General features: G+C 45.5%; 1 protein-coding gene across 2 annotated transcripts; it reads right to left on the minus strand.

The window, feature by feature from the left end:
* Positions 1 to 2,174: 2,174 nt before the first annotated feature.
* LOC137164021 (rac GTPase-activating protein 1-like) lies at positions 2,175 to 12,870 on the minus strand. Of its 2 annotated transcripts, none has more exons than XM_067564607.1 (5): positions 12,603 to 12,870; positions 7,281 to 7,369; positions 5,987 to 6,189; positions 4,700 to 4,836; positions 2,175 to 2,480 (listed from the first exon to the last, which is right to left on the minus strand). In XM_067564607.1, the coding sequence occupies exons 2-5, from the start codon at positions 7,363 to 7,365 to the stop codon at positions 2,402 to 2,404; spliced, it is 504 nt and encodes a 167-aa protein (XP_067420708.1). In that variant the 5' UTR covers positions 7,366 to 7,369; positions 12,603 to 12,870; the 3' UTR covers positions 2,175 to 2,401. The 2 variants fall into 2 exon arrangements, with proteins under 2 accessions (XP_067420708.1, XP_067420709.1); XM_067564608.1 differs by lacking the exon at positions 12,603 to 12,870 and adding an exon at positions 12,472 to 12,539.
* Between the last annotated feature and the right edge of the window lie 1,421 nt (positions 12,871 to 14,291).

Here is a 14,291-nt window from a genome sequence, read left to right on the forward strand (position 1 = left end):
GCCGGTTGGTCGGCGCAGCCGGCCACCAGGTCAACCCGTTGTTCCTTATGGGTTGACCTGGTGGCCGGTGTGCCTGCCCCCCGCCGTAACCCCCAAGTCGCCACTTGCGTTCCAGCGTCCGCGGCATGCCTCCACCTCCCCGTCCCGGCCGCAGAGGGAGGCTTAATAGTCGACACGGAGCGGCGGAGGGGGTAGGCTTAATAGTAACTCCCGAAGCGTCTGGCCCAGGCTTAATTGTCGACCACCGCACCCACCATCTGTGGGGTGTGTCCACCGGGCCCTTCCAGGCTGCCAAGCGGCGGCAGTCAGGGCAGAGAAACGAAGGGAGCCCGGAGCATGGTGAGGGGGAAGGTGGCGCAGCAGAGTCCACTGCTGTGATGGACCCCACGCAGGGTGAGTGTGTGTCCAACGGCCCCTTCCAGGGCTGCGGAGGGGCAGCGGGCAGGGAAAGGAAGGGAGCCCGGAGCTCGGTGAGAGAGAGAGAGAGAGACCGAGGGAGAAGGAAGAGCAGCAGACTTCCACCGCCGTGACCATCCCCAGAATAGAACCCCTGCAGTTAAACTAGATTGAGGGCATCAAGCCTAGAGCATTGCACTGCATTCCCTGAAGGGTTGGGGTAAATTCCACTGCACTGTTTGCAGATATTCAAGTCGATGATGATCTCTATTCTAGCCAGGATATGAGGACTTGCATAAGAAAGCAACCTAACTGACCATTAGGAAGGATTCAGAACACAACCTTTCCCAAGAAGTTTGGCTGGCCAACTCAGTGCTCTACCAACAAGACCTTCAGAGGAAGCAAGTAATTTCCCTCTTCAATATGAGAAAAGCTATTGGAAAAAGCAGCATGGGATGTGGGAATTCACTCCATGATCTCCAGCTGACAAATGACAGTTACTCCCAAAGCTTTCATCTGAATCCACACAACAGGCCTGAATTTTTGGATGCAAAGAATTAGGGATTTTATTCATCTAGGTAGTCCAGTTCCATAAACTACAGCAGAAGGAGCCTTCCATCTCCTGTCTATGGTGCAGTCCAGAGTGCACTTCTAGGTGGTCTGATCTGTCTGGGGTTGGACAGTAACTACCAGACCTGAGTGTCGATTAGAATAGCTTCACTACCACATGTATCCACAGTGCTACCTACTGTTCCTCCTGACTGCTCCAACCACTTCACGGGAAAGAACATACCCACTTCTCTCTTTTCTTCAGTTTGATAGCTTTCACCAAAGAGGAATCCAAATTCTATGGGTATGACAAAGTATCGTGTTAGCATTCTGCAGATACCTTACAGACTTTAGCCATGTCTTTCATTAAATCCATTTTAAAGAACAGTGGACCAGTGAGTTTATGGCAAATATAATACAGGTCTGTCTTATCATCATGCAGTTATGAATCTAGTGTTTCCTCTGGCACCATTCATGATGGCCTGAGGATTATAAGCAGGGAAGTCAGCGTCCATACACTGCAGCTCCTCACCTCTGTTCTCATTCAGATTTTGATAGCAGGGATAAAAGGACAGAAGTTCAGAATTCTCGCTTACTGGCCTCTACTGCTTGCTCCACTCCTTAGTAATCTGTTCTTCCACTCACTGCTGCTCCCTTTCAGTTTCATGGTGGAACCAAGGCTCAGACTCAAAGGTCAGAAGGGACCATCATGATCATCTAGTCTGATCTCCTGGACGTTGCAGGCCACAGAACCTCACACCCACCCACTCCTATAATAGACCCCTAATCTTTGGCTGAGTTACTGAAGTCCTCAAATCATGATTTAAAGACTTCAAGTTACACAGAATCCACCATTTACACTAGTTTAAACCTGCAAGTGACCCGTACCCTTTGCTGCAGATGAAGGTAAAAAAAACCCAGGCCAATCTCATCTGGAGGAAGATTCCTTCCTGACCCCAAATATGGCCATCAGTTAGACCCAGAGCATGTGGGCAAGACCCACTAGACAGACACCTGGGAAAGAACTCTCTGCAGTAACTCAGAGCCGTGTGTCCAGTCTCCCGCCGTTGGAGATGTTTGCTGCTAACAGTTGCAGATCAGCTGCATGCCATTTTAGGCAGTCTCATCATACCACTCCCTCCATAAACTTATCAAGCTCAGTCTTGCAGCCAGTTCGGTTTTTTGCCATTCCACACTAGATATGAAGCCCTAGTTATAACACCGCAATACTGGGTTCCTATAGACAGAATAGTAATTAAAAGAACAGACACCCAATCTTGTGGTACCATGCACCCCCACAAAATCAGAACACATCATAGTTCTGTCAGAAGAATCAACATATAAGGACACTGTTTAAATTTTGTTTAGCAGTATTTTCATGGATGATGTTGCAAGATGCTGTACTTCTGAACTAGCAACATGGGGAGTGAAGGTAGATAATTCTCAGGAACTGGAGTTACATTATCAATGACTCGTCAGTCTTGTCATAGCTGATGTCTGATAGAATTGAGCCAGATTCATCGACTGTTGAAAGTCTAAGAAGTAAAATAAAAAACCTATTAGTTTGTGAATTTCACTTCCAGCTCCTCCCTTCCACAAAAAGCTTCTACCTCTTCGGATTGCAAAGAAAAGATCCTTCAGAAATCAATATACAAGCTCTCTCATTGACTGGAGCCCAGACAAACGACATAGCACAGACAAGAAGAATGCCCTTCCGCTTTTTCAGTATTGTGGTATTAAATTCAAAATGTAGCTGCGACTATTCAACTATCAACACAGTTAAGACTGGGGAAAATCCAGAGAAGAGAAACAAAAGTGATAAAAGGTTTAGACAACCTGACCAATGGGGAAATATTAAAAAAAAAAACTGGGTATGTTTACTCTTGAGAAAAGATGACACGGGTGGGGGGAGGGAGGGAGGGGGAAACAAGCAAGGATTACAGTCTTCAGATATGTTAAGGGCAGTTTTAAAGAAGACTGATCAATTGTTCTTCATGTCCACTGAAGGTAAAACAAGTAATAATGGTCTTAATCTCCAGCCACGGAAATTTAGATTAGACATTAGGAAAAACTTTCTAATCATAAGGATAGATAAGCTCTGGAACTGGCTTTCAAAGGGAGATTGTTGAATCCCTATCATTGGAGATTTTTAAGAACAAGTTAGACAAACACCTGTATGGGGTAGTTTGTGTGTGCTTCATCCTGCCTTAGCATCGAAGCTTGACTAGATGACCCCAAGGTCCTTTCCAGCCCTATGTTTCTGTGATTGTAAGACAAGAAATTAGGAACAGACATTAGATGAGATCAGAGGTCTGTCTAATTTAGATCCACTGACACTGATTAGTGTCAGCTGCTTCAGAGGAAGAAGCAAGAAACCCCCAGTGGACAGTTATGGAATATCTTGTCTCAGAAAGGAAGAATTTTCCTAATCTGCATTAGTTTATTGTTGACTTAGTCCTTAAGCATGAAGGTTTACATTCATAAGATATACTAATATAACTGTTTTTATTCCCTATATAGAGTGCTTTTTTTTTTTTTTTTTGGCCAGGGTGATATTTTGTGGCAATTAATCCCACAGGTTAATTTGTGGTGCGTTAAGAAGTTTCCTGAAGTCAGTTTTAAGTCTGCTGGCTTTCAGTTTCATGGAATGCAAATTGTATTGTGAGAAAGGATACAAACAAATATCCAATTTAGATTCTTTAGAGCACTACTTGGTACCTACTGTCCCTTCTCTAAGTAATTACATGGTTTTGACATTCTATTATAAAAATCATTTTAGTTCCTCTCTGAACAGTTTCAGCTATATCTTTGAAACTGAATACAGTAATCCAGATGAGATCATGCCATTGATTCATATAAGGGCACAAATATTTTCAGTCCCATTCCTTATATTCCCTAACATTGTTTACTTTTTGGACAGCCAATACACATTTTCATTTAGTTATACACAACAAATCCAAATCCTCTCCTCCCACCCTCCCCTCAAGTCTGTATTCACCTCAAATAATCCTTGGTAAACAAAGATAAATTCAGTAGCTCTCTGGAGCCAGAGCGGTGGCTGAGAGAAGTATTTCTGAACTGCTGCTTCACTTTTACGTTCACTATTGGTGTAAAGGCTTAGCTATTGACATGTACTTTAGCACATTTACATAAAACAAAAATCTTTTATAAGTAAGTAGTGGGATTATAGCAGGAGTGGAAGCACAGGGAAAAAAATTAAAGTGTTTTCAACAAAGCTGCCTTGTCCTATGTTTTTATGTTCCTCAACCCACCCACAAAGTTCTGGTGGCAATACTAGTGTCCTAGAACACTGGTCCTTAGCCCTAAGACAATATGATTTCGGGTACCAAAAATAGATTTTCTACAAAACCTAAGTTGTTGGTTTTTTTGGTGAAAATCTATTTCTAGCCCTCTGATTGCCCAAAAAAATCCAAATGCAATCACGTGGGGTAATTAGGGTTAGTGAGAAATATGCAATTCTTAAAGCTTTCAATAAGAACAGTTAAAGCTTTAAATTTTTCAAATCTTAAAAAAATGTATGTTATGCATTAGATCAATTTGAGGAAGGAGGTCATGAGAAAGATTCTGGAATACAGGATCACAGGAGAAAAAACGCTGGAAGCGTTGGAGTATTGAAAAGGAAAAATCTAAAACCTCTATCACAGCCTAAGATTACTGTAAATCTAGGGACCAGATATCCAAGAGTGTAAGTATTTGTGCTAATCAATTGTTTCACTTATGGCCAGATTGCTACCTTTTATTCCCAGAACCCCCAGTAGAAGGTTGAGGCTTGTTAAGGAAGGCCAGGGCAGATTTCTGTTCTTCACTTAGCTGAATACTGCCAGATGCTTCACACAACAGTAGCTCTCGAATCAGCTGGATCTGCCGCACCTATAAAGCGGAAAACATCAGTAGTAGTTAGGGGAGAAAGCTTCACTTCAGATTTATGGGAGACAGGCAGACCATAAGACATTGAATACAGTTTATGCAGGTAGGCTTTGAGGAAGTTTGTTACTCCAACAGCATATTAAAACCCATAAATGAGAAAATGGTGTCCCAGCTTCCAACAGTAACCAACTCAATTTAAAGTAGAAGCAGTAATATTCTTCAAAATTAAACCACTATTCAGATGAAGCCTATATGATGAACCAAAATAGGTTTCTTGGAATAGAGAACGATTTATTGGCGTCTTGTTAGGTGCCAGTTATTGTCTCCCATAAATCCAAGTAGCTCAGACCTTTTTAGACTGTTGAGAAGTACATGAAAGGATCACATACAGCTGAACAATTCCAGTCTGCTGAGGAAGCCAATATGGAATCTTCCAAACAATACCGTAGGATGAATTAAATGCCAAACTAGAGTCTTGTCAATATGCTTCAATCCCTACCTGCATGGTTATAAATAGCTGTAGTTACTAAACCTTAAAAAGCTGGAGAACCACTGCAGCAAAAGGCCTCACAGAAAGTCACAAGATTCCTAATGAAACTTCTGGGAATTTGTTGATGTCTCACAATATTGCAGTGACGTAAGATGTCATGATTTTGTGGCTCTCTGCAAATCCATGTAATATAGTATTTCTTTCCATTCCTGCCTCATACGTGCCACTGGTGGGAGACTATCTATATCCTCTCTACCTGAGACCAGGAGAGTGAAAAGAGTTCCTATCATGCTCATTAAACTCCCAGAAAAGCTGCACATTGCTTGAGTTCATGCTGTAGCTTCAAAACTATCATAGCACCACACTGAACATTCCTAGTACTCTAAACAGATGAAGGTGCCTCATGTGCCATTGCCTATTGCCCTGTGTCATTCAAATCAGTGGAGTCTTCCATTTGCTTATATTTGAAGATGGTGGTACCCTGGGAGACATATATAGCTATTAAATACAATATAGGAATTAATGTGTGTGTCAACACGTTCAGGTACATTATCTGAGTGGTCTTATCTATAGCATGGAAACACTCATTTAGGTGAATCTCCATGGAATTGAGGCAAAGCCAGTTCCACACAGGAATCATATCACAGGTAACATGATACTCACAAGCTTCTCACTGTCTGCTTCAGCTCCCTGTCTTCGCTTGAGCTCCACATCCACCTGATTGCGAGCAAGTTTCAGCTTCACATCCAGAGCACTACGTTCAGTTTCTGTTCTCATCAGAAGATCCTTGTACCTGGCCAGCTCATGATCCACCTTCTGATACTTCTTTCGGAACTCTTCAAAGTTCCTTGCCAACTGGATAAACACTGGGAAGAGGATGCTTAGCCTTAACAACAGTGAAGGCTGGAAGCAGAAGAAATATAGCATCTCCCCCTTTATGTAGGAAAAAACCTTCCATTAACGATTGCCTTCAAGTAAAGGTAACAGACCAGCTGGCCTTTTGGCAAACCCAGCTGAAGACAAAGTCTGCAGAAGAGCCTACAGTCTAGCTGATCACCCCAGCACTTCCCCCATTTCAGAATCAAGGATTCACGCTTTACTGGCCACACAGTCTCTAGTCTGTAGCATGTCATGTGACTTCAATGTAAGATAGCGTAACATGAAACCAGGTGAGTGACTAAGTCAGTTTAAAGAAAAAGATAACCTTACTGACAAGCTGTCATACCTCAGGCCAACGCTACTGCTATTAAAATAACACAAAGACAGACTACTTTATGGTCACAGTTTAGCCTGCTGGAAAGACTTTCAACAACAAATTCAAATGTAGCTGCTGTGATATGCTCCAGTAGATGTACATTAGCAGTATAGATGTCTGGAGCTGCAATCCCATTCAGCTAGATTATACAAATATTGACTTGAAAGTAAAAAGCCAATTTGTTGTAGCTGTTTAACACTGCCCTAAGGGGAATACAAGTGTTCCACCCTGCGAAGCTGCAAGAGCAGATTTCACAAGTCTGCCTTCAGCCTGTGGTTTTCCCCCTGCTATTTATGGACACGGTTAGCCCCAGACAGCATGGACTCTCCCTGGGCTCATGTCAACAAAAGGTAACTGTTGGGGCCCTAAGGTTTTCACCCCATCCTTTGGTACGAATTAGCTTACCACACACCCCTACCCCCACGCATTCTGTTGCTTATGAACTCCAACTCTGAATTTGTGTGCAAGAAAATCAGCTGGCTACAGCAGGTTGCATCCTTCCCAAAAGTTCAACTGTTCACTTCAAGCATCCAGGCAGAGCAAATGAACCAAATTGGCTTCCAAATCTATGTACCTGGACGAGCACCTACCTACAAAGCCATCAGTGGGCTCTTCAGTACTCCGTGCAGAATTCAAAATGTGCTAGCTGTTGTCTATTCTCACATTGAACAACCTACACTAGTTAACTGTGACATGACTTACGGTATTCACTGTCTTCATTTAGAAATTCTACCTGGTGAATGAATTGGTCAGACAGATTCTGTAAATTCAGCATCGCAGTCTCCATCTTCCTGTCAAGAAATCAAGAGTTAAACTGATCTATGGTTTTTCCACTCCCTCAGACACAGGAGTCATTGCCAGCCTGGGACAAATCTGTGCTCAGAAGTCTCTGACTTAACATTTCCAGCCAAACACAAAAGTTTCATAGAGCTGTTGGTTTCTCATCTTATTCTTGGAAGAAAAAGACTTCAAGTGTCCCTATAACCTGAAGATGCTCAAGACAGCTTCGTACCGAGGCACTGTAGTTTCCCCACTCCTCCTCCAATGCTTCAGATAACTTGCAATATATTGTAGGGGCTCATTCCCCACCAAGACAATCAGGGATTTCTTGCCAATTCATTATTTGGAGGTATAAGATACTGTTCCAACTCCAGCCTAGGAGTAATACAATTCCTCAAAGGACACCATTATCCAAACACTTGCAGAGAAACATACATCAGAAATAAAACCGCACTATTCTTGGGAGATCTTTAGGTAGATTTGGATTTTGCTTCATTTTTTAAATTACTGCTCTTGTTGAAAACAGCTTTTAAAATGTTTGCCATGGCAGCACCAGTTACCTCACAGCAGTGATTAAGACAGAAATCACTAGCTCAGTAGCATGGAAATTACTTCTCTAATGCAAGTTTCTGCCAGAATGCTTATGAGAACTATGGCTAATACTTTAATACCAAGTATAGGCAGATGATTACATTGTATGTAGCACATCCTGGCAGTCAAGCTACACAATATACCACCTCCACATCTGCTGATGCCTTATGGAAGAAAAATTCTACTGTTATTCTGTCTGTATTTCTGTTCTTTCACTCCACACTCTTTTCATTAATAAGGACACCTACATGGAAGGGGGACATCAGTTTTTAAGCATTCATATGCTCTGCTGCTTAATTCTGTTAGTTTCATCATGACTTCTGTCAAACCAATGGTACAGTCCAGCAAAGCCTTATTAGCAGGTAATCTTTAATTACAGGAGTACGGCTTTGCAAGGACTGGGACCTGAATTATGAGTTCAGATACAAAACGGACATCAGAAGCAGGTGAATCCTCGGAGATCTTATTTTCATGGAAATGTTCTTAGTGAAAGTGAGGGAAGAGCGTAATACAATAGCAGAATTATTTCTAAATGCTTTCCTATGGCCTGATTCTCATAAGCATAGACCTGGACTACAGCAAGGCTTTGGACACAGTGCCACATGACATTCTGATAGGCTAGAGAAGTGCGGACTTGGTGGAACTACCATTAAGTGGACAGATAATTGGTTAAACAACCGCAAACAAAGAATAACTTAATGGAATATCAGATTGCAGAGAGGTCTCAAGTGCGGTTGCACAGAGATCTGTTCTGGGTCCAGTGTTGTTTAACATCTTTATTAATGACCTGGGTGTAGGAATACAGAGCATACTGATCAAATCTGCAGATGACACAAAGCTGGAGGTGGAAAAGGCTTGCCAACACTTTGGAGGCTAGAGCTAAAATTCAGAGGGATCTTAATAAATCGAGTTCCAGAGGGGTAGCTGCGTTAGTCTGTTTTTCGCAAAACAGCCAGAGTCCTGTGGCACCTTAAAGACTTCGAACTGCATCCGACGAAGTGGGTTTCTGCTCAAGAAAATCCAAATAAATGTGTTCGTCTTTAAGGTGCCACAGGACTCTCGCTGTTTTGCTTAATAAATTGGAGAACCGGGCGATAGACAATAAAATGAAATTCAACTAAGACAAATGTAAGGCGCTGCACATAGGGAAGAAAAACCAAATGCACAAATACAGAAGGGGGAATAACTGGCATGGCAGCAGCACCACTGGGAATGATCTGGAAATTATGGTGAATCACAACCTCAACATGAGTTAACAAGGGGATGCTGTTGTATCAAAAGCAAATTCAGTTGTAGGTTGCATTAACACAGGCATAGCACGCAGCTCACAAGAGGTGACAGTGCCAGTCTACTTGGCACTGGTTAGGCTTAGCTGGAATACTGTGTCCAGTTTTGGTCTCCAGTGTATTGGGCAGGAGAAGAGGCAATGGGACACAGCAGATTTAGATTAAAACTCAGGAAAAACTTCCTAACTGTAAGTGAAGTAGGACAATGAAGCAGACTGCCTAGGGCAGTGGCTCTCAACCCTTCCAGACAGCAGGACCCCTTTCAGGAGTCTGATTCATCTTGTGTACCCCAAGTTTCACCTCACTTAAAAACTACTTGCTTACCAAATCAGACCTAAAAATACAAGTGTCAGAGCACATTACTGAAAAATTGCTCGCTTACTTGCTCATTTTTACTGTTTATAATTATATAATAAATTGGAACATAAATATTGTACTTACATTTTAGCGTATAGAGCAGTATTAGTTTGTCCTGACTTCGCTAGTGCACATACACCTGGTTGAGAACCATTGGCCTAGGGAGCTTGTGGAAGCTCCTTCACTCGAGGTGGTCAGGAGGAGGCTGGATAGCCATCTGTCTTGGACGGTTTAAACACAACAAATCCTGCATCTAGGCAGGAGGTTAGACTAGATGCTTTCTAAACCAATGATTATTCAGGTCTTGAATATCCAGAATTTGCATTGATTGATTTGCATTCAATACAAAATCTGAGTGTTTAATACCAATAAGCCAAACCACAAGGTTTTCAGCGGAGTTTTCACTATTCCCATTCAGTGACCAGATGCAATAGACTAACACGGCTACCCCTCTGGAACTTGAGAATTAGATGATTTCAATGAACCTAAAAGACTGAACTTGTTTTGTGTCACTTTAGTAATTCATTTTGCTAAGAGACACTGAAGTTCTGAGATGTCACATCATTAACCCATCACTACAAGGCATGACACATGAAAACGGAAATATCTGGAATGCCTCAATATCATCAGGTACACAGCTAAAGGCCTTAACTGCTGAATTAATTTAGAAATTTTATTTTCTAACCAGCGCAAGTGGGACAGACCATATTACAGTGTGGACATAAATTTTGCTATGCAAATTAAGATCCTACTTCACCACATGGGCCTCATCAAAACACCACATTTGACTCTCTAACACCTGAATTCTTTGGTACCATATCCAAAATGATAAACCTCTTAAGAATCAAGCACTAAGCAAGAAACTCTCCACAGCAGTTTTATTACACCAATAAAGAGCACTAGCAGGTTAAGTATCCTTGGAATCACTTCAGCAGAAGCTCTTTTTATGCATTTAATGAGCCCATTTCCTGTGGTTATAAAAATAAGTGTAAGAAAAAAAAATATTAAGTACCAGTTTGGTTACTTAAAAAAATTAGAACCAATCAGGCATGACATCACTGGCCACACATTGGGTCCCCCCACATCAATCCAATGGAAGTTGGTCAAAAATTCAAACCGACTGCAGCCAGTAGTGCCAGTTCCTCTACTGGGAACACAAAGGCAGTTGGGGGAAGCAAGCAGTAGCCCAGCTCTGCTCTTCACAAGAAGAGAAACTTCAGTTAAAGGGATAGTGGAAGGGAGAAGGCAGTTTCTCTTTGAAATACACACTTCACTTTTCCCTCATCCCAAAGCAACTTTACAGACTCAGGGAGCAATCCAACACCACCACTCATTCCTGTCCACAGTCTGTTCCTCCACTAAGCCCAGCCTAGTCTCGTTCCTACATGCATCCTGCTGTCTAGTTAGTGGTCGGACTCTAAATCGGACAGATCTTGGGTTTTTTACATATTTTCTTTGGCATCCAATTGTCTGTCTTCTACAGGATCCTCACTTTACTGTGATGCCATTTATTTATACCTCAGCGGACAGACATGTTGCTAGTCAGTCTAACAGAACTCTGGGATTCAGGGCGCCACGTTCCAAGGTTTATGTAATAGGATGTAGGGAGCAATGTGTGTTTATTCACAGAAGTGACCAATCAGTGCCAGCATTGCCCAACCATCTGAAGCCTTCTTATTTAGCCAAGATCATCTCAAGCACTTCTTGGACCTTTGGAGTCATTTCACTAGTTGGCAAGGATATCTCATATTCCTCCCGATGGAGGTGGAGGAATGTTTTCTGTAGAGAAGGATTAATAACAAGTCCACCCCTGGACAACGACATATTATGTGAATATTCCCAGTCCCAACATGAGTGCCTCACTTTGCAGTTCTCTCACCAGTCACACTTATGGGATACCGCAAGGGTAGACTAGCACGCCCTGCACTACATCTATGCGAGGGTGACTGGTGTGTTCTTAAAGTGTAAGTAGATATGCTCATTCCACCATAAATAAAACCCTAGCGTAGATTAAATCCTGCTTTCCTAATTCAGAAGAGCAGCCCCACTGAAATCAAGGGACTCATTTGAACAGCTGAAGCAACCCCAATTGTACTCTATTCCTATTCATATGTAAGATGTCAAGGAAAGGAGGTTTGGTAGGCTACAAAGATTTACCCATGTAGTCAATGAATTGTTAGTGTCACTGTTTCCCCTTCCCCACCACACCATTAGTAACTTCAAGAGAAACAACGTGTTTCAGCTGGTTAAAGGCCTTTAACCTCAACCCCTGACATATGCTGCCTACGTGCTTTCTAAGTACATCTGCTTGAGCAGGGCCACTTAAGACCTACAGTCACCAAGTTATTTTCTAAAGGTACAAAAATTCAGATTTAGAGCAGAACGAAGAATTTCAACCATTTAAAAACACAACAGACAATACGGAGTGAGAGAAGAGTCTGGAGAAGGCAGAAAGCAAAACAACGTTTTAGACGGTTTGATCCATACGTTAATAGAGTATTTCAAGCATGCATCACCCAGGCACCTTCCTAAAATATGGCATTTCCAGCGCTTTCATCAATTTCCAGACCTGAATAGGACCCAGAAGATGGAAACCAAGTAGTCCTAACTAAGGGATCAAAATTAATTTAGCTCTCACACAGGCTCATTTCAAAGTAACCCACGTCCTTAATAAATAAATAAATAAAATTGTGCTGTTCCGCACAGCAGAGAGGTACAGCTTGCCTTTCCCAGGCTGCAGATCGCTCTCTCTGTCCCGGCACCAAGCAGAGCCATCGGGGCTGATTTAAGGCTGATCATCCACTGACAGTGTCGGTGCCGGAGCGAGAGACGTGCATCGGGGAGACTCATTGGCAAGAAGTTTATTTAAACCCACGGACCCGAGAGACCGTCACTGGAAGACCCCAGACACCACCGCGGCGCTGTGACAGCTGCAGGTGGCTCCGGACACACACACCCCCGCCTTGCCCGGCTGGCTGCATTGCTGCCCGGCTCCCTGCACAGTCCGTACCAACAGGGCACGGTCCCGCTGCCTCGAAGGCATCGCCCCGAGCCAAAGCCTTCCCGTCTGCTCGGTGCCCGATACCACGGTGCGGGGCCGAGCCGCGGCCGGGAGATGCCAGGACCAGGCGGCGCGGGCCTGCTCCGGGCCGGTTCCCGCCAGCCGGGCCCTGACGCCGCGTCCTGGGACCCGAGGTAGGGAGGGGCCCGTCAGCCTCTGACACCGCTCGGGAGCCACGTGGGGGAGGGGCGGCTGCTGCCACCAGCCCGAGCCCAGGGACTCACCGCCCCCCCCCCCGCACTGATCGCGTCATCCGGCAGAGACCCCGCCCCGCCCCGCCCCCGGACTCACCCTGGCAGACCACGTGCAGCCGCCCGACCGCCCTGTGTCGCAGGAGGCTTCGGGCCGGAGTCGTGCATGGAGGGTCCGAGCGGGGCCGCCCAGAGCGCGGGGTGAGGGGCGCTGCCCTCCACCCCATAGACCCCCTCTGTCCAAAGGGGCCCCCAGCCCGCTCTGGGCCCCCCCGCCCCCACAAACTCCCCCTGCCAGGGACCCTCAGCCCCCCAGGGGACCTCGCTCCACCCCATAGACCCCGCACTATCCAATCAGCCCCCTCAGCCCCCATGGGCCCCCCAGCCAGGAACCCCCATGGGACCCCCATCCCCCACAAATCGCCCAGCCAGGGACCCCTGCCCTCCAGGGGACCCCCTCCACCCCATAGACCCCCAGTCATCAGGGGACCCCGATCTAAGGACCCTCCCGGCACACGCACACAGGAGTCCCCTGCCCTCCATAGACCCCGCGGGACCCTGTCCACCCCCTCGGTCAGTGGAACAAACACGTGTTGTCTGTGTCTAGCTGCCTTGTATTGTGGCCCTTGGGTCACATGCAGCAAGTCCCGGCTGCTTCGCTGCTTCCCGACCTGCTGCCAGCGCCTGGCGCTCAAACCGCGCTGTGCGCGGAGCAGCTGCAGCCCCGCAGAGGCACCTCGCTGGGTGCTTTGTCCCCATGTCCATCCTGGCTCCAGGTGTTAGCTGACAGCGGGCGGGGGAGCTTCGGGGGGGATTCCTCCTCCCCCACCGCACCCCAAATCCTGCACACACTCAAACCCTCTGCTCACCCCACAAACCCCCAAATTCACATGCCCCACACAGACCACCCCCCTCCCTCTACAGACCCCCCTCCCACTCCATAGACCTCCACCCCCGTCCGAATTCCATCTCTTGTTGGAGGGGATGGTGCCTCCCTGTCTCTGACCCCCTTTTCTGTTCCCCCCGCAGCTCCCCCGTGCCCAGCGAGCCGAGCCCCACGGAGCCGCCCTCCTCCTTTCACACGTGTTTAACTTCAGAAATGTAGTTCAAAATGTAAAAGCGTCAGAGATGATACCGAAAAGGAAAACAGAGGAAAAAAAAATGTTTCTGGTATTTTGAAACAGTCAATCTCTGAACTACAAAGAAGACTGCACAGTTACATCATCTACTGATGGGTGGGGCAGGGGTGTCTGTGGCAGGGCAGGGGGCACTGAGTTGGTTTGTGGAGGTGGGGTGGGGTGTCTGGTGGAGGTAGGGGGTGCTGGGCTGGTTTGTGGGGGAGGGGTTGGGTGTCCGGAAGGGTCGAAGTGGGGGCAGTTTGCAGTGTGGAGGGGGTGGTGGAAGGATGTGAGGTGGAGGTAGGGGGCGCTGGGGCTGGTTTTGTTGG

The sequence above is a fragment of the Emydura macquarii genome, unplaced genomic scaffold, assembly GCF_026122565.2.
Source record: "Emydura macquarii macquarii isolate MOO-44397 ecotype Brisbane River unplaced genomic scaffold, CSIRO-AGI_Emac_v2 contig_2639, whole genome shotgun sequence".
Classification (NCBI taxonomy): domain Eukaryota; kingdom Metazoa; phylum Chordata; order Testudines; family Chelidae; genus Emydura; species Emydura macquarii.